Below are 25112 nucleotides of genomic sequence, written 5' to 3'. Positions count from 1 at the left end.
TATTTTATTGGAGAGTTATTTTCTTGTGCTAAAAAATAGCTCTCAAAATAACTCTTGGCTAGTTCTCCAAACAGGGCCGTAGTTGAGGAGAGGCCAAACTTGCCGCACATTAATTGAGATAAAAGCCTTCCATTTGTTGAAGTTTGGGTGCTTAAGCTTTATGGTGTGATTAGGACATGTGACTTTTCTTTTTCCTGGTTAATTACGATAATTACGACCCTTCAGGGTTGTAATCTTATAATTTTTTTCTGCTCTATCAATAGAACTTCGCACCTTCTCGTACGAGTCGTTCCAAAAAAAAAAGGACGTGTGACTTGACAACGACGGTAGCATAGGGGTTGACGAAGACAGCTCTGATGGATCTGCCGGTGGTGGAAGGAGGGATCAGTTGGCCATCTTAGCCGACATGGACGATGCAATCGCGAAGGACTGGGGTGGACTCGATCAACATGGCGTGATGCTACGGCACGGCGAGAATGCGGCGCTGGAGGATGAGCGTGGCGGAGGTGCGGCGTTAGGGCAGCGGTCCTCGAAATAGGACGTCACGGATAGGATGGGCGTGGCACGATGGAGTTTGCATGACAAGGAAGAGAGTGAAAACTCTATTTGGTGCAGACATGCGTGGGTAGGCTACCTCACACGACACGGTTTTCTACCGAGCCATCGCATAAAGCCCAAGATGGCATAGGATGAAGCCGATGATCATGATGGCACAGGGATGAAACCCATGATGGCTTGGATCAACCATATATAGTAAGTGTTTAGTGATTTTATGCTTTTGAATTATTTTTTAATTTATTTTCAAAGTATGTCAAAATTGTGTAAACTTTTGATAGAGATTTAAAACTTTTAACCTGAACTTTAAACTTTCTGCCCAAAATTTAAAACCTTCATCTAGATTTTGAAACTATTAACTTAAATTTTAAATATTCTACTGAATTTTTTAAAAAAAAATAAATTTTAACTCAAAATTTAAAACTTTCAAATCAAATTTTAAAACTTTCATATCAAATTTCAAAACTTTAAACTCAATGTTCAAAACTTTAAACCCCAATTTCAAAAACTTTCGACTAGATTTTTAAAATCTTTCTACCACAAATTTAAAACTTCAAACTATTCCTTAAAAACTTTTAACTAAATTATTTATGTATTGTTTTTTAAAAATAATAATACTAACTATTGTCATTAGTGTTAATATGCTCATCGGCGTAAGGCGCGCGTGGCTGTGCAACTTGCGTAGCTAGGATATGCGCGCAAACTAGCCAAGCCTGAAAGAGAGGGTGCATGACCAGTATGGCGCTGCTAGGGCATGGAAAGACATGAGAAATGCAGACTCCGATATCATGTGCTCCCTCCGTTAAAAGAAAACCACTTCTGGATTTAAATCTAGATAGAGAATTACGAGATGTCACGTACTCAATGTGAGAGAGGGGGAACTGATATATATATAGCCAATATACACCAGTTATAACATATGCCCAAATAGAGGAGATATATATGGCAAGAAGAGAAAAGGTGGCTATATAAATGTGCAAATATCTATAATTTCTTTATAGTAGCGGCCATCAATCCACCTCCCGCTCGATCCTTGTTGGTTCTTCACCGTGGTGAGGGCTCCATTCCTCTTCCTTGTCTGTATTTCAAATTTTTTCCATGAGATTTGTCTACCATGGAAGCAGGATAAAGATGTTAGGATCGGTTAGGGTTTTCACTATACCTTGCACCGCCACCATCCATCTTCCTCGAAACCGTCTAGTAGGCCACTGTCGCCTCCCTCGGCCATAGACGCTGAAGCGTCCCGAGGAAATGTGTTAGAACTCAAGGTCGAAGTTGTCCTGCTAGCTTAGGTCCCCAACTCCCCATCGTTAAAGGCCCAAGGTGGAAAGGGAGAAAGGGCATGGCATGGGCTTTAGGGGCGGTCTGTCTTCTTGGGCTTGCCAACTGGAGGTAGGAAGGTCAGGCCAGCCTGGTTTGGTTGGCCTGGTGGGAGAGAAAATGAAAGGAATTGAGAAGAATAAGAAGCCAAATTAGACTTTAAATAGGTCTCGAAGGATTTCAATTCTACAGGAAAATTTTCCTATGAAAGTGTTTGAAACAAAAGATTGAATCATATGCTATTCTTTGAAATTTCTATTAAATGGACAATCCTATCGAGATTTTAAAGGAAATTTAACAAGTGCTCTAACCTCTTGGAAATTTTTCTTTGAGTCTATCTCTCTCATATAATTCTTTTGTTTTTCCTGCGGTCTAATCAAAAGATTATTTCTGTGTTTTTTTTGTGTGTTTTGCAATCCTCTATTTTGAACTTGCATTCCTATCAAAATTCTGCATTTTTCCTATTCCTTTTTTTTTTTCAATCCTGCTATTCAAAATAGCCCTTATGAATTTTAGGGTTTGGATTAGGTGAGTTGGGTTAGGCTAATAGACTTTTAATTCTAAGTTTGAAAATTAGTTTCTTAAATATTTTAGTTCATGTTAAGGTTTTAGAAAATAAATAATATTTATTTCCTTTTTTTAATATAATTTATTGATTTAAATTAATTCGTAATCATGTTTTTAATAAATGTTGTATGAATTTCATATTTTAATTTAGAATTTAAATATGTTTTTTAATTATCCTCTGGATTTATTTATTTTATTTTTTTGCACTGGCACAGAAAGGGAAAATCCAATAAATACCAGCGTGATGCAATTTGAAAAAGGTTTTATTATTCTAAATGTTTGTCTCCAAATTTTCAGATTTAACTATTCAAACTTGACAAATAACGATCCCCCCACTTAATCTGAAGTGGTTTTGGTTCTACGTGGCATTCGCGTCACAATCTGGTCATTATTTTTTTATTAAAAAAATCAATGAGCCACACCTATTAGATTCTCTCCCTTTTCTTATATATTTTCCCTTCTTCAGTGATTAAATTGAATTAAACTCCAACATGCTCGACCAGTTTCAGACTTTCAGTACCAGTTCACTTTAAAAACCAAAAGTGATACCAATATTATTTTTAGTGATGGTTTTAAATAACTAGGAATGCTGTGGTGGTCGGGATTGATGGTTGTGTGGTAATGTAAATTTCATAATAATATAATACTCCCTCCGTCCCAAAATATAACAACTTTTAGCCCTTAGGATTTATCCCAAAATATAACAACTTCTTCACCAATATTCTCTTCCCAACCAATCACAATTCTCCACTATTCACTTCTACCTACTTTCTTAATAACCGTGTTCAACTCTAAAACTTCTTATATTATGGAACGGACTCCACTATTCACTTCTACTTATTTTCTTAATAACCGTGTTCAACTTTAAAACTTCTTATATTATGGAACGGACTCCACTATTCACTTCTACTTATTTTCTTAATAACCGTGTTCAACTCTAAAACTTCTTATATTGTGGAACGGAGGGAGTAGTTTGCTTTGTTTCTACTTCCCGAGTTAACTTATATCTGTTTTATGCTTATTTAGAATATAGGTTTTTTTAGTCTTTTTGGAAGGACCCACACCAAAGTAATATATATATATATATATATATATATATATATATATATATATATATATATATATATATATATATATATTCCAAGCTAGAACATTAATCTTTGTTTCATCTGGATGTGTGTGTTGTTGGATGTCGACACTATTTGGTTTCAGCCGGAAAAAAAACGGCATTACAAATCCGAGAATTTCCACACTGGTGCTTGCCGTGCATAAACTTACGATATAGATGCAATCTATCTATTATATTACTAGCAAAATGCCCATGCGTTGTACTGGGGGAAGAAAAAAATAGTAATTAGTGTGTGGGAGCATAAACACCAGGTTCATTGAGGTCTTTATAGTCGAATCGAATCTTTCTAGTGCAAATAAGACGCTAACATGATATAATTATTTGTTGCTCTAAATCCACTGACATGGATACTAAACTTTGAAACCACAAAAAAATATTTACTTTTTTGTCATGTATTATTATGAGTCAATTGCAGTACTTTGTTATTTTTTTTACTCGATATTGATAAGCACTTTTTTTCATATTGTAAAGAGTAACCATAATATAAGATATATTTTTTGCTAGCTATCAGATTAACCTCACTGCACTCCAATTGCATAACCACTCACTTAAATAATCAGAAGGAAAGAAAAAAATGTGGTATATCGCAGAATAACTTTCACTCTAAATAATAGAAGAAATTATACGATGAATGAAAAAAAGTGATGTGATTAGGTGTCCTGTGGCGAATGAGCAATTGATGAGGGAAAAAAAATCCAAATGTAAACACGATTCAATTTGTTGGTGATTACTTTTTTTTTAAAAAAAAGAAAGACACATGTGATTATTTTTATTTTTAAAAAAGAATTTATTTTGTCGGTAAATAATTCATTTTATTGGTGACTACATGTTTTAAGTAATAAGATCTCTTCTTTACTTTATTCGTGTTCGGTTGCTACAGTGTTGCGCAGTACTGTGCTGGGCTGGTGGGCTGCTTCTCCTCCGCTCTGTGGGCTCGCTGGTGGGCTGCGGCTGCTATCTGGGCCGGTCTGCAGCTGCTTTGGATGGGCTGCCTCGTCACTAATCCAATCCGGGCTGCTTTGGATGGACTGCTCCACAAACAAGGTTTTCTCTTTTTATTTTTCTTCTCTCCTTTATTTGCAGGCGTAAGAGATCGTGGCCACGCTTTCGGATCGTGGATTAGCGACGAATTATCGTGTGGGCCCACTCTTAATGACGGACGAAAAGATTAACCGGAAGCCTTACTTATTTTTTAATTAGTTATATAGATATAGATAGATATAGATTAAAGGAATAGAAAAAGGAGCCTCCACGTTCGCTCTTATAGCCTAGAAATTCTCACATTAATCGGAGAAAAATAAAAAAAGTAGAGTCCATATAAAAATACAATTTAGAAATAGCTGAAATTCGGAATTAAAAAATAAAAAATATTAGAAGAGGAGACTAGAGTCCATATAGAAATACAATTTAGAAATAGTTGAAATTCGGAATTAAAAAATAAAGAATATTAGAAGAGGAGACTAGAGTCTATATAAAAATACAATTAGGAAATAACTGAAATTCGGAATTAAAAATAAGGAATATTAAAAGTAGAGTATAGAGTCCATATAGAAATACAATTAGGAAATAATAGAAATTCAGAATTAAAAATAAGGAATATTAGAAGTAGAGCATAGAGTTCATGCAGAAATACAATTAAGAAAAAAAATAGAAATTCGGAATTAAAAAATAAGGAATATTAGAAGTAGAGTATAGAGTCCATATAGGAATTTAAAACTAACTAAAGTTCGGAATAAAAAGAGCCTCCACGTTCGCTCTTATGACCGAGAAATTCTCACATTAATCGGAGAAAAAGAAAAAAAGCAGAGTCCATACAGAAATACAATTTAGAAATAGCTGAAATTCAGAATTAAAAAATAAGGAATATTAGAAGTAGAGTATAGGGTCCATATAAGAATTTAAAACTAACTAAAATTCGGAATAAAAAGGAGCCTCCACGTTCGCTCTCATGACCTAAAATTCTCACATTAATTGGAGAAAAGAAAAAGATTTATAAATAGCTGAAATTCGGAATTAAAAAATAAAGAATATTAGAAGAGCAGACTAGAGTCCATATAGAAATACAATTAGGAAATAACTGAAATTCGGAATTAAAAATAAGGAATATTAGAAGTAGAATATAGAGTTCATATAGAAATACAATTAGGAAATAATGGAAATTCGATATTAAAAATAAGGAATATTAGAAGTAGAGTATAGAGTCCATATAGAAATACAATTAAGAAAAAAAATAGAAATTCGGAATTAAAAAATAAGAAATATTAGAAGTAGAGTATAGAGTCCATATAGGAATTTAAAACTAACTAAAATTCAGAATAAACATAATAAAATGAAAAGTAGTGTTTAGAGTCCGTATAAAAATATAATTTACAAATAACTAAAATTCGAAATTAAAAAAAACATGGGAAGAAGAGTTTAAAGTTAAGATAGGAATACAATTTAGAAGTAACTGAAATTAAAATTAAAAATTAAAGAATATTGAAAGATGAGTTTAGAGTCCACGTAGAAATACAATTAGAAATAATAAAAATTCAAAATTAAAAAAAAATATTAAAAGACAAGTCTAAAGTCCATAAAGGAATATATATGATTTACAAATAACTAAAATTTGATATTAAAAATAATTAATAACTAACACGTATATAAAATACAATATAAATATTACACATCAGTAGTTTCGTAAAGTTATTGCAAAATTTAAAATTATGTTGTCATTGTAATATATTTTAATAATATAATGACAAAACGTATATGCTATTATATGAGAGAAAATATAATGATACTATCCGCGCAATTTACGCGGGACACCTTGCTAGTTTACAATATATAAACATATAAGATGTTTAAACCGTTACAATAATAGTTCACAGCCCACACTGGTGCAATTGGGCTAATCAGAGCGATTCGGCATCAACATGTCTTATATATACGTCGGACGTCCGAAAATTTGCGAAATATCAGACGATGCTCCGCATGCCCCTCTACCCCTGCTGTTGCCGTTTTTTTGACAAATTGGTCCTTATAGAAAACTTATTTCGAAACTAGTCCATACCAAAAACTATATCTAGAGGTTGTTCATATCAGCGCCAATGGGACTGGCGCTGACATCGCGCCAGCGTGGCGGGCGAGACGCGACGTGGCAGGGCCTCAGCGCCAATGTATTTGGCGCTGACCCCTTGTACAGGCTAATTAAAAGGATGCGCGGCCATTAATAAGCAATGCACTTGTGGTGCAATGGTATGACCATTTGCTTGTGTACCCTAGCACCATGGTTCGACTCCCTATCACGGCAGCCTTGTTCGTTCTTTTTTTTTTCTTCAAATCTTCAATCTACGTGCGTACATTAGTACATATAAATGATTAATGATGCTCTCTGTTTTTTAAATATATATATATATATATATATATATATATATATATATATATATATATATATATATATATATATATATATATATATATATATATATATATATATATATATATATATATATATATATATATATCAGAATATATGTTCTACAGCGGCGCTGGCCTTTATACTGGCTAAATAAAAGCAAAAGCAAAAGCAACAATTAGGTTTGGCTTAGCTCAGTGGTAGGTATTTGAAAGGTGGCGTTACAGTGACCAGGGTTCGAACCCTCTCCTTTATGTTTTTACTAAACTTTTTTTTTACTTAGTTCTCAACTTGCGGTTTTAACTTTTTCAAAGCTCAGGTATTTTTAAGTCCATTCTTTTATTTTTAAATATGTACTAAATGTGTTATTCCTTTTAAATATTTTTTAAAAAAGTGATATTTCTTTTACAAGCTCAAGTGTTGTTTTAATTTTAAAAAAACACGTGACATTTTAGAATAAAACTTACCCTTAGTTCTCAACTTGTTGTTTATTTTTTAAAAAAAAACTCAAGTTTTTTTAAATCCATTCTTCTAATTTCTTTTTTATAAAAAAGTGATATTTCTTTTAAAAGTTGTCTCTAAACTTTTTTTAATCCATTCTTCTACTTTTTAAATTTGTACTAAATGTGATATTTCTTTTTAATAAAAATTAATTTAAACAAAAAAAAGTACATTGAAGATTTGAAGACAAAAACGAAAATGGAGATCATCATTAATATATACGCACGTAGATTGATGATTTTAAAAAAAAACAAAAATGGCTGACCTGGGATTCGAACCCTAGTCCTCAGATATAGCAAGAAAGAAACTTACCGTTGCACCACGAGCGACACCGTTAATTCATTGCCGCACATCGGTCTATTTAGGGTGTGCAAGGTGTCAGCGCCAAGTGCATTGGCGCTGAGGCCCTGCCACATCGCGCCTCGCCCGCCACGCTGGCGCGATGTCAGCGCCAGTCCCGTTGGCGCAGATAAGAACAACCTCAGCACCAACCGCTTTGGCGCTGATCCGACGGCCTATTTCTGGATATAGTTTTTGGTAGGGACTAGTTTCGAAATAAGTTTTCTGCAAGGACCAATTTGTCAAAAAAACGCCCTGCTGTTGTGTTGCATGCGCTGCTAGCTGGCAAGTAGCCACTGCCACATAGCAACTAGCATGCCTCTTGCTCACATGCAGTGTTGTTTGACCATCATTGCTATTTTTTTTTCTCTCCCCATTTTCTTATATATACGTACTTATTCATTACATATCTTTACACAATATTTTCTTTTAAAAATACATATATGATGCACGATCAAATTAGAATATTATATTTGTCTTAATTAAATCGTTAGAATAATATATCACATTGATGAAATTATATATATAGTCAACCATTGTTTCACTATTTATATAAAATTGTTTCATCGCATGAAAAAAAATGTTTCAACTCACTTAATAAATATTTTATAGAGATGCAACATTTAAAAGAATTGTTTCATTATTTATATAAAATTGTTTCATCGCATGCAAAAAAAAATGTTTCAACTCATTTAATAAATATTTTATAGAATGCAACATTTAAAAGATATTGTCTGCAACCATGATAACAATTAGACGAAACATTAAGTTCTATGTTATAGCATGCATCAATCATCAAGTTGTAGTTGTTGAAAAATAAAAAATATTGCTGAAACATTCAAAACGCCAACATGTGCAACATTTACAAATTACATAGTGAACACCACGAAATATTTATTGCAACATCTAATTAACACTACGTGCAACATTTAAGACTGCAACAAACTAAAAACCCATCAAAATATTATCAAGTGAGATCTTATTATAAAGATATAATCGTAATAAATCCAACCGTGTAATTAGATTATAGATCGGATGAATAGTTGAATAGACAAAATCATTTGAATTTTGGGATTTAAATGAGTGGCCGACTGCTTCTTCAGACTGTATGGTCATGGTCCATGACGTCATGCCGCACAACTAACGCTGATGATGTGGTTAAACTTTCATCAGACGGCTAATTATAAGCATTTCTGGAATCAGCATCTTGCAAGTTTGTCCGATGTTTTGGTTCCGCCCGGACGACCGATCCTCTTCTGCTCTGCCCTGGCTTGACTTTCGTTAGATCTTCTTCTACACAAACATTTATACGGAACTAGAAATAGTTTACCGGGATTGCTATATGGCATTCGAATGAAATTTAGGGATGAAATCTTACAGATTTTAGACCATTGGATCTATGCCAAGATTCGTGCATCGGCTTCTCTCCTCCAACTCCGGCGGGCTCCTCTTCTTCTCCGGCGCCGGCGACACCCCAACTCCGGCGGGTTAGGGTTTGAGGTTGGGGTGAGGGTAGGAGGAGGGTTGGGGGAGGGGGAAGAGGGGGGTTTCCTCGGAGCTTAGAGGGATGACCGTGGGCAGCGGAGGACCGACGGTGGGCGGTGGACTCCAGCGGGCAGCGAGGCGGCGGCGGCGCCGAAGCCGTGGGGATGGAGGAGGGCGGTGGGCCGGCGTCGGCGGCGAGGGCAAATCAAGGGTGGGATTAGGAGGCGGCGGCCGGTGGTGGCGGATCCGGCGGCGGGGAGCTGCCGGAGACGGGGAAGACGGCGGGGCGGGGGCACCTCGTCGTTGCGCCATGAGGAGAAAGTGAGGGGGGAAGGGGAGGGGGAAGGGGGAGGGGGAGGGGCTCGCCGGGGGGGCCTCACCGGCGCCGTTGACCTTTTCCGGCCAGCCAGCGAGGCGGGCGGCGGCGCGGTGGGGCGGTGGCGGTGGTGGCGGCAGCGGATCGCGCGTGGGACGGGAGGAGGGTGGCGGCATGATCTAGAAACCGGGGGGAGGAGGAGGAGTTAGGGTTAAGGGGCTGCACGAATCTTAAAGCACATCCAATGGTCCAAAATTCGAATGATAGGAGGTGGGATTTTCTGTCACATGATATATAGACAGCCCCTAAAAAAAATAAATAATTTACCTTCTTGTCCGAGTCCTATGCTGTTGCATTTGACTCCCAAGTTTGATGCTCATAGAAGATGTTCTATATATAAGAAATATTGCTCCAAACAAAATTATTAACAAGGGATTATATACCAATTGTAACACTCGAGAAAAGAAACGAATGGTCACCAGTTGATACAAGATTTTTCTCTTCATACAGGAGTACTACACAGAATCACAATAATATTCAATTCGGTCAGTTACTAACACCAATCATTTGTTACAATCTCTCACCAGGAAGTGAAACAAAGTTATTCTGTCTATGCTTTGAATTGTTCGTGTGATCCATCACATTGCTGCACAGTCAACAAATTCAAACTTCTCCAGAAAGTTAAGCGAGCAGAAGTAAAATCTCGAGCCTTTTGAGATCTGTACAGAAGAACAGTATAAGATTCAAGCTAGAAGACGGCTTCCACTGGGTTCTTGGCATCGCCCTCGCACCGTAGGAGCTGGAAACGCATCTGACAGAGTCCTGATTATTCTCTCCACCTGGAGCATTTTCTGCATCGGCAATCTATCTGATGATAGCTGACGCAACCGCTCGATGAAATCCTCCATGTTCTTCACCGCATTCATCTTACCCACATCCCTTTCAACAATCTCGTAGATCAAGGAAATTGCTGAGAGGATGCCCTTACGTGTCACCGGCCCACTTGCATCTTCAGCCATGACGATATTCACCAATTGCAAAGCCTGATCACAGATTTTTCTGAAAACACGTGGGGATTTTGGCAGACGGTCAAGAAGAAGCAGGATCCCATCAGTGAACATGTGGCATTCCAGCAGCATCTGAGGCACCTCATGAAATCTGGCTGGTTGCTCGCCTTCACCATCTGCGTAGAGTGCAAGGATCGCAGTGGCAGCCTCCGTTATCACTTCAGTATCCTTTATCTTGAGCATACCTCGAAGCATTTTCATTCCACCAGCATCCAGCATTCTTTTCCTGAACATGTCAAACTCTGACAGGACAGCAACTATAGAAGCTACCTTCGCCAAGGATGATGTTCGCTTACCACGATTGCCAGCCTTCTTAACAATTTTTTTTATAGCACCTGCTAATTCATTCTGTCCAGCTAGGATCTCCCTGTTTTGCCTGTGCATGGTCAGATTGAGGATTATTGTGAGCCTCTCTTCCTCAAGATCTTGTGTCCAACTCGATTTATATTTCCTCCTAAGATTTATCAGCACTGGGATAATGTCCGCATACTTGGCAAGGCAAGGTTGCACCCCTTTGGTGGTTTTAGTGAGTAGCTGGATCAGTTTCAAAGCCTCTCGTTGCGATGCAGAATTCCCTGAGAATAGTTTTAGGATGCGTTGAATTTGTTCCTCCTCTGAAGGTTCCAAGGGAGTGGAAGGTGTATCAGAAGTGGTAGATGGGGAAAGGTCCGAGTGATCGAGGCACCATGCAGAAATCATGTCACGGAGAAGGTGGTTTGGAACAGAGAGAGAGTAGGGCAAGGAGTGATCAGTAAATGTGCTGGTATTTGTCCATGGATTCTGCCGTTTTTGGTTGTTTTGGTATGTTTGATCAACAGACTGCAACCAAACAAGCAAAATATGGTTACTGGGATAATCCAAATCATGGTGGATTTGCAGAACATAACCACCATAGCTAACTTCAGAAAAACAGCACACAGTAACTTATTGTGGCAAAAAAAAAAAGTTTTACTAATCAATATATCAAGCAATAGAATGCTAAATCGCCAAAATGTTCATAAGTTATGGTACAGGATATTATAGAAAAAGGGGCAAAAGACTATGCATGAATGGAAATGAAAGAAACTAGGGTAAAATTATTATTTTGTCCCGTGTTCTATCCTTCAGGATCACTATACATTCTAGTCATTATATCATAAGATGAACTTATGAACCATCATAACGTGCATGAATAAAGTATCAAACCTAAGCAGCATTTGACAATTCAAACTACTACAGAAAGCAGGAAGCGGGTGTTAATTTTAACAGAACCAAGAGAAGGTTAGCATTTGATTTGAAAGATTAAAAAATAGGAATCTAAGATTTAAGATGATGCAAACTCAAGAGTAAATCTAATCCAAGAGGATTTGCATTTTAGTGTTCGGCAAGTGAAGCCTAAAAACTAGAAGTGCATTGTAAATAACAATATTTAAACAAGGACACTAATTACTACCATCCAGTGTAACAAGTGTATAAGTACAACGAATCAATGTTTTGTCAATTGGTGATAGATAATTTGCCTGGTTTCTGACAATCTTAGCTTTTTGGCAGAACATTAGCTACAACAAACAAAACTGAAAACACCCAGCAGATAATTATACAGAATTCCAACTGGATAAAAACCTCCATTATCTAAAACAAAATTGGATAAAATCCTAGCAAAGGGGCAATCTTGTCACTTACATATCCAGAAGGCAAGATAACAGGATCACGCATTACTTCCGCTTGAAGCGTACCATCCTGTGAACACACATAATTGTAGGATTAGTGTAGGTGGGTAAGAAATGGATCAAACTTTTGATTCGATGCAACTATCATACGTATGAAGAAGCAGAGATGGGTCAATCGATTTGACTGAATGCAACTGTCAGGCAAGATGCCATGGGACTTGCACAAATGATCGAATTCGAGCGCGTGTAAGGAAATTCAACCAGATGCTAATTAATAATGCCCAACTAAAGGAAAGGGAATTCTTCATTGATCATAAATAGCACAAGATGTTTCCCATTGGTGATCACTGATCACGATGCAGGGAAAGAATCAAACAGCAGGCAGTTCTTGCACAACAACAAACAAAATAGATGCAGAAAGAAATGCAATTGATCTCCTTAGGAAATTCCTCGTCCTAAAACAAACAGGAACAAAGAAATTCCTACTACCCACCAGCAGCAAAAACAAACAAGAAACAGAACAAGGAGGCGGGTTTGCAAAGAGGCAAAGATGACAAGAACATGAACAGAGCTGGAAGCCTCGACAAGAAATGCCAAGAATTCAGAGTCAAGAGACCAAGGAGCAGGCACTTACATGAGCAATAGGAATAGGCCATCTTGTGGCGAACTCGTAAGGCAGCTCTGGAGGCTTCGCTTTGCGGTAGGTGAGGTCCATGAGGCCGGTCATCGCCTGCTCCATCACCGCGGACGCCGCCTCCTCGTCGTCGGCAGCAGCATCGTCGTCTTGGAACTTGGCCAATGCCATCCGCATCATCGCGGCGTAGTCAGACCTCGTGGGGCCATCATCGGCGCCCGCAGCTCTTGCTGGGTCCTCGTTCTTGGGCGCAGACCCAGCCGTGGCTTCATCAGCGCCGGCATTTCTTGCTGGGCCATCGTCCTCGGGCGCCGCCGAGCCCGACGTGCCGGCAACATCAGCCGCCCACGCCGGCGGGAACTGGAGCGGGGGCGGGCTCGATGGTGTCCTCAGGGGCGAGGTTGGGGCGGACCGCCACCCTGGCGGCAATGGCAGCGGATACAAGCCGGCGTGGTCCAAGCCGAGGCTGCTGGAGCGTTGCAACCCAGACATGTCCGCCTTGGCCTTCTTTGCCAACTCCATCTCGAGGCGAAGCTGCGCTTCCTCCGCCTCCGGATCCATGGCCGGCGGTGTCCTCCTTCCCGAGGAAGAATCGCTGCTTCCCGGCGGCGGTGGGTGGGTGGCCGTGGCCTCGAGCCGGCGGTCGAGGAGTTCTTGGTTTCTTGCGTTGCGGGGTGGAGTGGAGCGGGTCGGTTTCTTGGAGGGAAAAATGTGAAGAGGTGTTTGGATACAAAGAAGCCTGGGGCCTTTCTATTTATAAGCCTTGAGTTGAGGACTTGATGACCAGGAGATTTCTGGTTTTGCTGCCCCTGTGCAGATGTAGGACGTGAAGCTTCTGACGAGATTTCTGGTTTGCCTTGAGTGAAACATGTAACTCTGCATCATGGTGTCACTTGATCATCAACTGATGAACACTGATCTGAGGTCTTGACAGGAAGACGCATAGAATGGATCGATGGTTCTTGCTATCTGGGAAATTGATCTTGCTGCCATCAGATATTGCTACTAGAACAACCACTCTGATCAAGATCAATTCGTATGTCAGCAAGTATGAGCCGTGTAGCTGAGCCTGAGCGCAACCCCGCATAGGCGACATCGATCACACATCTAGATCTCTTCAATCTCCACTGCCCGGTTGTCATCGTGTCAAGACATCTGCCCCAGTGACACATGAAAGCAGAAGGTGCCCAATTGGGAGCCATCATGTCCATGGCAACAGTGCTCTGCCTCCGCCACGCCATCGCGGCAACCCGGTCAAACCGAGCATCCTGGCCCAGATCCCACTGTACGTTCACGGCGGTTGACCCTGCCGCGCGCTCATCCCCGAAGGCCGCAGCTGGAACAGCGCCTTCCCCTCGTGCGGCATTTCGTCGAGCACCTGAGCTGCATGCCTTGCCCGCAAGCCCCCTCTCTTCGCGGTCAGCACCGAGGCACCGAGCGCCCGCACCAGCCTCACTCGCCAAGCGCCACCGCCGGAGACAACGCCTCCCACCACCTCGCCGGCTGCCTCCTCCGTTTGCATCCTCCTCGCGCCCACGCGACGGAGACCGTGGCGAAAGCGCAGACACGAGTGGTGGTAGCATTCCTGTGGAGTGTGGAGTGGTGGGAGCCCGGCCGCCGATCTAGATTCTAGAGACATCTAGCCCTCTAGGCCATATAAGCCCAATAAATCTGGCCGGAATTTCCCGCTAACTGCACTTAGAGAATGTTAAATAAAGGAATAAGTTCACCTGCCATCCCTCTTTGACATCCCTTATCCTCTGTACCAAAAATCTTCACCCATAAACTATATAAAACTGTGCAGTTTAGTCCCATAAACGTGGCAGCATAGAGCGAAACAAAAAGTATGTAGGGCCCATGTGTAAGTGAGAGAATAATGTGGGCCCCACATCTCTTTTTTCTTTTCTTTATTCTCCTCTCTCCTTACTTCTCTTCTCGGGCGCTCGGCCTCTCGTCCTCCTCGCTAGCAGTAGATGGGGGGGAGGTGGCCGCCAAGCCCGCCCGAGCTCCGCCACCTCGAGAGGCTCCGCCGCCGCCACCCCCAACGACGACGACCTCTCCTCCTCCTCACCGCCGCATGGATCCCGCCGCGGCCTAGGGAAGGCGTCGTGCCAGCGCGGGCGGGTCCCCTATCGGCCGCTCCTACTCCTCAGCCGCCGCCGCATGGATCCCGTCACTGGCCTAGGAAGGCGTCGTGCCAGTGCAGATGGATCCCCTCTCGGCCTCTCCTCGTCCTCGCCGCCGCCGTATGGATCCCACCGCTCACCTAGGGAGGCATCATGCCAGTGATCTTGCCACACCTCACCCACCTACCACCCCCACCTCCCCATCAAACACTAACAATATCCATATCCACCCATTCACGCGAGCGACTAATCAATTCGGTGAGAGTCAACGGCGGCGGAGGAGGAGGTGGAGGAAGAGGAGGAGAGTAGATCTGGCGGGCGGCAGCGATGATGAAGTTGTTGTTGCCGCAAAGCCAGCTGTGGCAATCGGCGGCAACTTTGGCAGTGCAGTCTTCGGGAAGAGGCATGGCGTCCGGCGGCGTCAATGGGGCTGGCTCCAACAGTGGCGCATGGATGATGGTCAACAACAAAACATCGTTGGTGGCGAGATGATACCAGTCGCTGGCGGTGAGAAAGGCGGGGTGCTTGGTCAGGCGGTGGAGCACACGCACATGTCGTCGTCGTCGGGTGCAGCGGCGGCGAACATGGGCGCCGCCCTGGCGCGTGTGCGTCGTCATCGTCATCGTTAGGTGCGGTAGCGGCAGTGGTGACGACAAAGCCTCTTGAGATGGCGGAGCTCGCCCAGGCTTGCCGGTCACCTCTTCCCCATCTGCCGCCGGCAAGGAGGATGAGAGGTCGAGCCCCCAAGAAGAGAAGGAGAGAAGAGAATAAAGAAAAGAAAGAAGAGATGTGGGGCCCACATTATTTTGTCTCACTTACACATGGGCCCCACATACCTTTTGTTTTCTCTATGATGCCACGTCGGCAAAACCAGGCATCTATGCTGCTATGGGACCTAAATTGCACAGTTTTGTATAATTTATGGGGTGAAGATTTATGATATTATGGATAAGGGATGTCAAACAAACTCGGTGTAAAGTTGAGGAATGACAGGTGAACTTATTCCTTCAATAAACGTGCAACCAACGACATCTAAGAGATAGCTAAACTACCATACATACAACAACAGACTATTAACTTGCTTTCACCAATTCAAGGTTTCAATGTTTTAAACTTTTAATCGTAACAGTCCCTTGTTCCAAGGAGTTGGGCATTGCTGCATGTTCTATTTTTCTATTGTGCGCCGTGACATGTAGAGAGCCCACGTATGTGCAGATTTGCATAAGCGCGTCTAATTAGTCACGGGCTTTTCTCTATACAGTTTACTCCCTCCGTCAAAAAAAAAGTCAACCTACCTAGTATAATGAATCTGGACATCCCTTTGTTTATATTCGCATCCCTTCCTAGGTTGGCTTTTTTGGAACGGAGGGAGTATTTCTCTGCTAATATGCTAAAATCCTACTATATAATAATTAGATTAGATTATTAATTCGCTATTGTACTCGCTCTTACATTACTGCAACAAAAACTTGCCAAGCTGGCAAACGAGAAAAAAGTTTTGAGTGCACAACAGAGGCGACAACGGCAAAACAGTATCGATGCATGGAGATAGAGCCGACTTAGATGATACTAAACAAACTTGTAATAACATAAACATATCCTATTCACATAAGCTTTTAATATATGTTTTGCATATCAATTAGCAAATATAACCGAAAATTTTAGAAAAAAAAATTATACATAAATTTCTAATTACACTTGTATGTAAATTTTATCTTCAAATTCATTATATTTTAACTGTAAGAAAAAAAAGATAATTCTGATAAATTTTAACTGTAAGTTTCGACTCATCAACTCTCCAACTGCCCAAAAAATAAGTCCGCCATTTTTACATGCATCATCAATCCATCTAAACATACACCTTACAGTTTTCAGTTTGCGACACAACATACAACCTGTGAAAGTCCTGCTGATAGGGGCAGGCAGGCACTAGGCAGCGAGGGATGCTGCGGTTTGGTATATGGGCCATGGCAAAGCCAACGTTGGGAAAATTCTTTTCCTCAATGGCAAGGTGTACAACATATTATACCTTTCTAGGTGAAAGAATCCAAAAATAAATCAATATAAATGGCTCCAGAATGCCTCATCAAATGTTGCATTTGTCGTACCCATAAAACCATGAGCTGGGATCACTGCTTTTGGAGACCTCGACCGACTGGAAGGGCTTGAACTCCTCTCGCCATTGCTCATCGCCGAAGCTCCCACCTGTGTCGTATCTAGCGGGGCCGGTCTCACTAGGCTCAGGTGACTGTACAACATTGCTGGGCAGTTTGGATTCAGCGAGCCGCTGGTTTAGCACAAGAACTTCTTGGTCATGATCCCTTTTCAAGTTGTCGATTTCTGCAAAGGCCTTGTTCATCTCCTGCTCTGCTAACTCAGCCCGCTTCTGCAGCAAAGGAAAATATTGTTCTTAGTTTTGATGAAATAGTGACATCAACTCAATTATCATTGTTCTAATTTTTCAGGTTACTTAAATTTTAGTTGATACTGCACAGGTTTAAGATAAGTAACGAGAACCAGATAAAAAAACAATGCAAATCATGAAAGGCAAAATAATTGGTAGTACATTATTTCCGAATGGGAAATTAAGATGCATCAATGGATATTAGCCTGAGACAAGGGTGCAATTGGCTCACAAGAGTTGATTTGAACAGAATTTCATTTGGACGCAGAAGTGAAGGCATGGAACCATAAAAAAACAGAACAAGGGAAGAATTAGGTGTTCGGTTTTAACTGGGAGTATCGATGCAAACATCATCAGATTGGCTTTGTACTGGAGTCTAAAGCAGAGCATATAAAAAAGATGCTTACACTCAGGATCACTTACTCGAGGAATTTAGCATGTGATAAATAGCTTTATAAATTATAGAATCAAACTTAATGTACAGTACTCCCTCCGTACTCGTAAAGGAAGTCGTTTACGACAATGTTTAAGTCAAATCTTGGGAATATAAATCATAAATAACTCTCAAGTTGTTGAGTTTGAAAATTTAAAAATTATATGAATAGATTTGTCTTGAAAAATATTTTCATAAAAGTATACATATATCACTTTTCAATAAATATTTTTATAGAAACAAGAAGTTAAAGTTGTGTTTTGGAGACCGTGTCGCTGTCCAAAACGACTTCCTTTACGAATACAGAGGGAGTATGCGATAACTACGTACCAAGGTTCCAAGCATATCTATGTATGCAAAGCAGAAAATGTTACCTGCGCAAGTGATGCAGCTTCCTCAGCATCATTTAACCGTACAAGAAGCTCACCAGCAGCTTGCACAGCTTCAGCAGTATCACTTAGCTGTTGCTGAAGGCCTTTATTTTCATCCATCCAAAACCGACGCTCCTTCTCTCGCTCAGCTCTTAAAATTGATACTTGCCTAGCAAGAGCATTAATGAACTTAGATTCAGCCCCTCGCACACCAGCTTTTGCAGCTTCCTTTTTCACATCTTCAATCCCATCATTGATGGTGCGACACATTGAGAGCAAGGATGCATGTTTTTCCTGTAATTCACAATACTGTTCTAAAATTCTAGCATGCCCCTGCATTGCCATTTCCAATGCCCCCTTTAATTCCTCTGAGCATTGCTTTTCTGATTCCACTTCAAGCTGCAAACGTTCAGATAGAGATTTACTCTTCTCAAGCTCAACTCTAAGCTCTTCTGTAAGAGTAATCCATCTACTCTCAGCAGCATCGACAATGCTGTGGCCGTCATCACCAGCTTCTTCCAAAGCCGAAATGGTTGGACGATCTGAGACAGTACTAATTGCCTGGACAAGTTCAACTGGAGGCCTACACAATGCCATTGATGATGACAGCATGTAATGCAACTGATTTTTCAGGTGTTGGATTTCCTCCAGTAAAACTTCCTTCTCATCCTTGAAGTTTCTGTACCTCTCCAATTCTTCTTGGATTCTTTCAAGCTCGATTTTAGCACTCAAAACTTCAGGATGGTTCTCATACTTCTGATGGAGAATCTGTTTTTGTTGATACAGAGACATGTTTAAGAATATAGCTTTGCTCAGTTCAAAAGAACCAAGTAGATATTTGGCAACATAGAAAATAAATGGAAAAGCAGAAGACCTTGTTTTCGTCTTGGAGAGAGAGATTCTCTGCATGCATAAGTTCTTCAGTTGGTAAAATCCCATCCACAAGTGTTTCAAGCCTTGCAATTTTTTCTTCTCGTATTTGTGCAATTGCAGCATTGCATTCACGTTCATGCTTATATTGTTGCACCTGCAAAAGGAAAACACTTCAGATCGACGAATAAAAGATCCTAAAATCTGATAGCATGGGCAAGGCACCAACCAAACGTTTTAGCTGTTGAATTTCAGCAGCTTGCTTTGCACACTGTTCATCACGTAACATCTCTCGTCTGATGGCTCCAGCAAGGACCTTCTCCACAGCCTATAGGAATAAAACAAACCCTTGCATAAGTTGTCATGCTGATATTGCAGATAAATGGTGCACACATCTGCATAGTAAGTTAGTAACCTACTTTAAAGACTTGTTCCTGTTGCTTTAGATCATTAGAGGGTATTGATCCATCAACTGTTACTAACTGTAGATTTATGCAATCAGAGATTTCTCTGTTTCCATCTGTAGTTGCTTCAGGCTGATTGCTAGGAATTAGAGCCATAGTGTTTTGTCTTGGTTCAGATTCTTCGGGGTCGGTTTGAATAGCCACATCAACTTTGCAAACTGGAACTGAAAGATGAGCGTCCATAAGTCTAGTGTTAAGACCTAATGATGATCTCCTCCAAGTAACACTATTCCGATGGCTTTCAATGACTTGAAGGCCCTTCTGAATGCTTGCTGCCAAGTTTGACTTGCATCTACTTGTTTCAACATCCCCGTGAGGAAATGAAGACTTGTTTTCTAAATTACAAGGCTTTTCAACATCATTGTCATCAATCTCCATCTCCTCATCACTATCATCTTTGATGGTGGGGAATGCAGTTGGACGACTCAAGCTCATTTTCAAAAGAAAGCTATTTTGAGAATTCCACCCAGTGGAAGGGCTGCCATTGCTTCCTGGCAAGCTCCCATTTGATCTCACGTGTTGAAGCTCCTCCTGCAATAACGATAGAGCCAATTAATTGAAAATCATGATTACCAAAAAGAAATTAAAATAATACCTTCAGCTGCCTGATTTGCTCACGGAGAACATTGACATCATCCTCTCTTTGTTCATTGACAACAGCATTGTTTTTTATATCTTTTGCACGGTGAGCAAATCTTAGAGTGCTTAGTGTTTCACTCTTACAGCTGCAGAAGAAAAAACAAATTATAAGCACATGAAGAAGCAAGAATGGCAAAAGAAAATAGCATGTCAGTCTCAAACAGTACTTCTGTGATGGTGAAACCGCACAAATCATTGCGAGCTTAGCATTACCACCAAGTGATTCTTGCAAAAGAAAGGTTAATTTCGAATCTCGATAAGGAATATGATGCCTTTGTTTTCCAGACTGGGATACCTCCGCCAGTATATTAATCAGGTTTCTGCAGCAACAATAAGTAGAAAAATAATTAGTGAATCTTTACTTCCCTCCGACCATATTTTTTTTATGATTAGGACAAGATTTGGTCAACCTTTTGAAATTTGATCATCAATGACTTTTCAACTGCTTATTTTATAATAAAAATTGGTGTATGCAGATTTGCCTTGAAAAATACTATCATAATATTATGAACTTATTAGAATTTATAAAGTTATATAATATAAAACGAATGGTCAAATTTTCAAAAGTTTAATGAAATCCTATCCTAAGCTTCAAATATTTCTGAATTCTGACCAGCGTAATTAATTTTAAAATGCAAATGACTGAATGTCTATGGTTTGTTAGTTCTAAAGAACTTTTTTTTTGTGTGGGGGGGGGGGGGGGGAAGGAACATAATGTAACTGTATCTAGGAAATTTTGCAATCATATAGCAGTATAATGCAAGACATAAAGGATCAGTTAAGGAGCCCACATCTAGTCCATGTCAAATCAGTATGAAAAGGCCATAAAGAAATCCCTGGGTATTTGTCTCAAGTTTAGTAATTTTTCCTGTCTTCAATACATATTTGTTTCCAAATGCATTGTATACCAGGATGTATGAAAACATTCTCAAAATCATATTAAAAAATGAAAATGACAGTAGTTTCAAATTCATGTAATACTCTCCATTTGTTTTATGAAATACTGTTCAAATATGAATTTCAAATATAAAGGGCACAACAATGCTTCATATACATTTAGAGACTCACATCTGGCCAATTCTATGATGACTGATACTTTATTAGGTACACTGAAACTAATGGTGCAACGTAAAGAAGCTATGCTAAATTTATGATGGCAACAGGGAATACTTGTACAAACCAACCATAAATCCTTCAGATGCAACAGAAAGGGCAATAGTAATTAGGCTTTCAACACATTCTTCATTCATTGAACAAATCATACCCCAATTGTGAAAGTGAACGGTTTATGTTCCCTGCTTCTTTTAAGCGATCACCAGCTGCGTTTGTTAATTTCTGCCGTTCTGATCCAGCAAGATCAACCAAGTTGATCCTACTTGTTCTTGTAAAGTTTGATCCGTCCTCCATATTCTGTCAATAGTAACAAAGTTGAAGAACTATAAGATCATGCTGAACAATAAGTTATTGGAAGCATATGAATTGAAATTAGCATCAGAGTAATTTACAGGTACTTCATATATACATGATAATCCCTCCATCCCAAATTATGAGCCCTATATTTTTTTTTACACGGTCTGCAATGACATACTTTGATCATTAATTCATTACATGTTATGTTTCTAGTGAATATGAAATTAGCATCACATGAAAGTACTTTAAAATATGAATCTAGTGATATAACATGCATAATATTTAGCATAGATATGGTTAGTATGATTATTAGTCAAAAGTTACCAAGTATGATTTTCCTTAAAAAGGGGGTGACCTATAATTTGGGATGGAGGGAATAGCTCGTTGAATTTACAGAGACAGCATAACATGCAAATACATGAGCAAAAGATGAATCAAAAGGTAATGCCACCATTTTTTCCCAGGGAATGCCCACCATATGCGAGAAAGCTAAGTGTGAATATATGCTCAGCATGCCAGCAAAACACATGAAGATGTAACAGATTACTTAAGACTCTCTAAGGATGTCCTCAAAGAGCCATCAATGCAACTTTGCACTATCAGGCATCAAGGAAATACCCTAATGGTAATGCGTCCAAAAAATTACAACTACAAGTAGCTATCCTACAATTCAGTTAAAGTTTGCGTTCTGTAGGGAAAAGGAAAAGATTGAGGCAAGGGTAATAAGAGCTACTCCAAAGAGAAAATGTCAGTTCAGAAAAAGAAAGCAACCTATTGTTAAAAACCAACAATGCTCCTATAAAATACACTTTGCTTTCTAATGTAATAAAAAGATGCAATCATGTGCTCAAAAGGTTGGTTGAAGGGCAGGGATGAGGGATAAAATTTAGAGTTTCACTCGAGTATGAATAAGGTAATACCTTGGATTCTGACTTAATGAAACAAGTAAAAACACAGTGTGATCGTGAGCTTTCTGCATTTGCAGTAGTAGCCTCAGTTCTTCGGTTTGCCAAACCCTGCACCATCATTAATAAATAAAATGAAATTATCCATGAAAGAGATGCACATTGCCAGGCCATAGGGCAGAACCATTATTAAAGACACTTGCATGGAAAATTATCAAAACATGCAAAAACAGAAAATATGCATCATTTCTTATCTTTTTTCTTATCTAAAATTATCTTAGGATCAATTTTTCTTAGCTACTAGTGGAACAAATAATCTTAAAACGACATAAGCTATGAAGTAGCATATTATTATTATATGGTTAGAACATCTACATCAATAAAGCACTTCTGAGCAGTAAATACAACTTTTGTTAAAAATTGGAGTAAGCATTTATCATTACAACTACATGGAAGAGCAAAACAAGCACTGGTGATAAGGTTTTAGATGATAAGACAAACAGTTTTACCTTTTCTAGCAACTGTGTAACATCATTTATCGTGAACACGGATTCCTTTGTCAATGACTCAACATAAACAGAAGAAGTACCAACATCTTCTCTAATCTGAAAATGTACGAGACGTATCAGAACAGAAGCAGCCTACATAAACAGAAGAAGTACCAACATCTTCTCTAATCTGAAAATGTACGAGACGTATCAGAACAGAAGCAGCCTAGGAAGTATTTTAATTAAATTCTGAAACTCCATTTCACCTGAAGGTTTCTTTGCACGGGGTCCAACAAATCAGTAATTTGTTCATTGTAGATCTGCATATCTTAAAAAGTAATTCTGAATTTCTATCACAAGAGAGAATCATAATTATTGTGATTTTAGAGGCTTAAATAGCACTTGCCTCAAGGAAAGAGCAGCAGCAATGGTATACTAGTTGTTTATTGGAGTGTTTAGCTTGCTCCTGCAAATTAACAGTACATATGGACCTTTAATTTGCAATCAGGAAAAAAGGGAGCTATATAGCAAATCATGACGTACCTCTTTGATGCGTGAAAACAGTAGTTCAAAAACACGAGGAGTCAGCCCCCTCTCTTTGCTGACCGTATCGTCGGACAAGGCAGACAGTGGCCCCCACATCGTGTAAGTCTTCCCACTACCAGTCTTACAAAGTAGAAATTTGATTGTATTAGTCAATTTGCTTTACAGAAACCACAGTAGAGCAGAAAAATGAAAGGTGGCTGAAGCCACATTTACCTGTCCATAAGCGAAAATTGAACTGTTGAAGCCATCCAAACAATTTTCCACTAGTGGTCGACCTACAAGCTGGAAGATATCCTCCTACACATGCAACCCACGATCAAACCCAGGTAGATATGCCACATGCAAATTCTACTACAATTACTGGTAACAGTGAAATCCAGGTAAATGTGCCACATGTACCGCGCCTTACAAGACTTTATGCAGAAATACGAGTAAAAGGACAAGATGGGAGTAAAAAAAATCATATAGAATGCCTGCATCCACTAATACTATCCCTTATACAAAATACAATGAAATCGAACTATCCACCACATACATACAGTAAACATAACCCAGTACTCCTCATAAGCAATCAAATTAGCACAAATGCTGGAAGCACACAACTGCAAACGTGTAAATCTGAACACACTAAAATTGGAACTAAAATCGTATACCCTCCTCCTACCTGCGTGGAGGCCTCATCAGCGACCGAATCGAAGGTGAACCCCTGCCCATGTATCTCGACGGAGCCAGGGCCGGTCTTCCGTACGCACACCTCCTTCCCGGCCCCCTCATCCTCCTCCTCCGCGCGGCTCGGCGGACGCACCCTCACCACAACCTGCCACGGCAAAACCACAACCATCAAAACCAGATCCAGCCAAGGTCCCTCTCGGCTCCACCCAATCCGAAACCCTAGCCTACCTGGACGCCAGAATCGCCGCCGCCGCCGCCGCTGGGCGCGCCCTCGGGCGCGGGGGAGGCGGCGGAGACGTCGAGGAGCTTGCGCTTGAGCGGGGGCCGCGGCGGGAGGCTGCGGTTCTTGGCGGCGAGGGGCTGCTGCTGCTGCTGCTTGCCCGACGGGGAGCGGTAGGCGGAGTGGTGGTCGTACGGGCCCGGGGAGGGGGACGGGTCGACGTTCTCCTTGGGGAAGCGGCGGTGGCGGTGGCCGTGCGACGAGGGCGTGTGGGCGTCTCCGCCGCCGCCCGCGGCGGCGTGCGGCGGCGGCGGCGGCGGGGAGGCCGGCGCGCGGGAGAGCTTGGACGAGAAGAGGGACCTCATCGCTGTATGGGTTTGGCTTCGAGAATGGAGGAGGATGAGGAGGAGGGGAGGAGAGGTGAGGGGGGAATTTGAATTCTTCTCGGGAGCGTGCCGTTGTGGGGGGTGAGTGTGGGTGCGGCGGCTTCGCGTCCACCTCAGCACAAAGGGAGAAGAAGACAAGACGGGGTTGAATGAAGTGGCTGGAGCAGTAGTAGCGCTGGTTTAAATTAAAAACTGGATGGAGGTAGAGTAGACTCGAGT

The 25112-nt window shown here is 40.6% G+C and overlaps 2 protein-coding genes across 2 annotated transcripts; both read right to left on the bottom strand.

Moving 5' to 3' along the window:
* Nucleotides 1–10032: 10032 nt before the first annotated feature.
* LOC4329384 (RING-type E3 ubiquitin transferase PUB73) lies at nt 10033–14592 on the bottom strand. Its single transcript, NM_001416613.1, has 3 exons — nt 12960–14592; nt 12339–12395; nt 10033–11495 (listed from the first exon to the last, which is right to left on the bottom strand). Exons 1-3 carry the CDS (start codon nt 13518–13520, stop codon nt 10353–10355), a joined length of 1761 nt encoding a protein of 586 aa, NP_001403542.1. The 5' UTR covers nt 13521–14592; the 3' UTR covers nt 10033–10352.
* Nucleotides 14593–16888: 2296 nt separating this feature from the next.
* LOC9270703 (kinesin-like protein KIN-12B) lies at nt 16889–24908 on the bottom strand. Its single transcript, XM_015768173.3, has 16 exons — nt 24516–24908; nt 24280–24432; nt 23829–23912; nt 23613–23735; nt 23476–23535; nt 23336–23389; nt 23091–23186; nt 22597–22692; nt 21531–21676; nt 20434–20586; nt 20223–20352; nt 19583–20158; nt 19393–19491; nt 19168–19320; nt 18297–19061; nt 16889–17471 (listed from the first exon to the last, which is right to left on the bottom strand). Exons 1-16 carry the CDS (start codon nt 24870–24872, stop codon nt 17172–17174), a joined length of 3345 nt encoding a protein of 1114 aa, XP_015623659.1. The 5' UTR covers nt 24873–24908; the 3' UTR covers nt 16889–17171.
* Between the last annotated feature and the right edge of the window lie 204 nt (nt 24909–25112).

This window comes from Oryza sativa, chromosome 2 (genome assembly GCF_034140825.1).
Source record: "Oryza sativa Japonica Group chromosome 2, ASM3414082v1".
Classification (NCBI taxonomy): Eukaryota; Viridiplantae; Streptophyta; class Magnoliopsida; order Poales; family Poaceae; genus Oryza; species Oryza sativa.
The sequence above is the reverse complement of the archived record's forward strand: the minus strand, read 5'-3'. Positions and strand labels throughout refer to the sequence as shown.

Coding starts and splice junctions, on each gene's coding strand:
- LOC4329384 (NM_001416613.1), bottom strand. CDS start 13,520: ATGGATCCGGAGGCGGAGGAAGCGCAGCTTCGCCTCGAGATGGAGTTG. Junction 12,396..12,959: donor GGCCTATTCCTATTGCTCAT/GTAAGTGCCTGC, acceptor GTGTGTTCACAG/GATGGTACGCTTCAAGCGGA. Junction 11,496..12,338: donor TTATCTTGCCTTCTGGATAT/GTAAGTGACAAG, acceptor GTTTGGTTGCAG/TCTGTTGATCAAACATACCA.
- LOC9270703 (XM_015768173.3), bottom strand. CDS start 24,872: ATGAGGTCCCTCTTCTCGTCCAAGCTCTCCCGCGCGCCGGCCTCCCCG. Junction 23,736..23,828: donor CAATTTTCGCTTATGGACAG/GTAAATGTGGCT, acceptor CTACTTTGTAAG/ACTGGTAGTGGGAAGACTTA. Junction 20,159..20,222: donor AGCAAATCAGGCAGCTGAAG/GTATTATTTTAA, acceptor TCGTTATTGCAG/GAGGAGCTTCAACACGTGAG.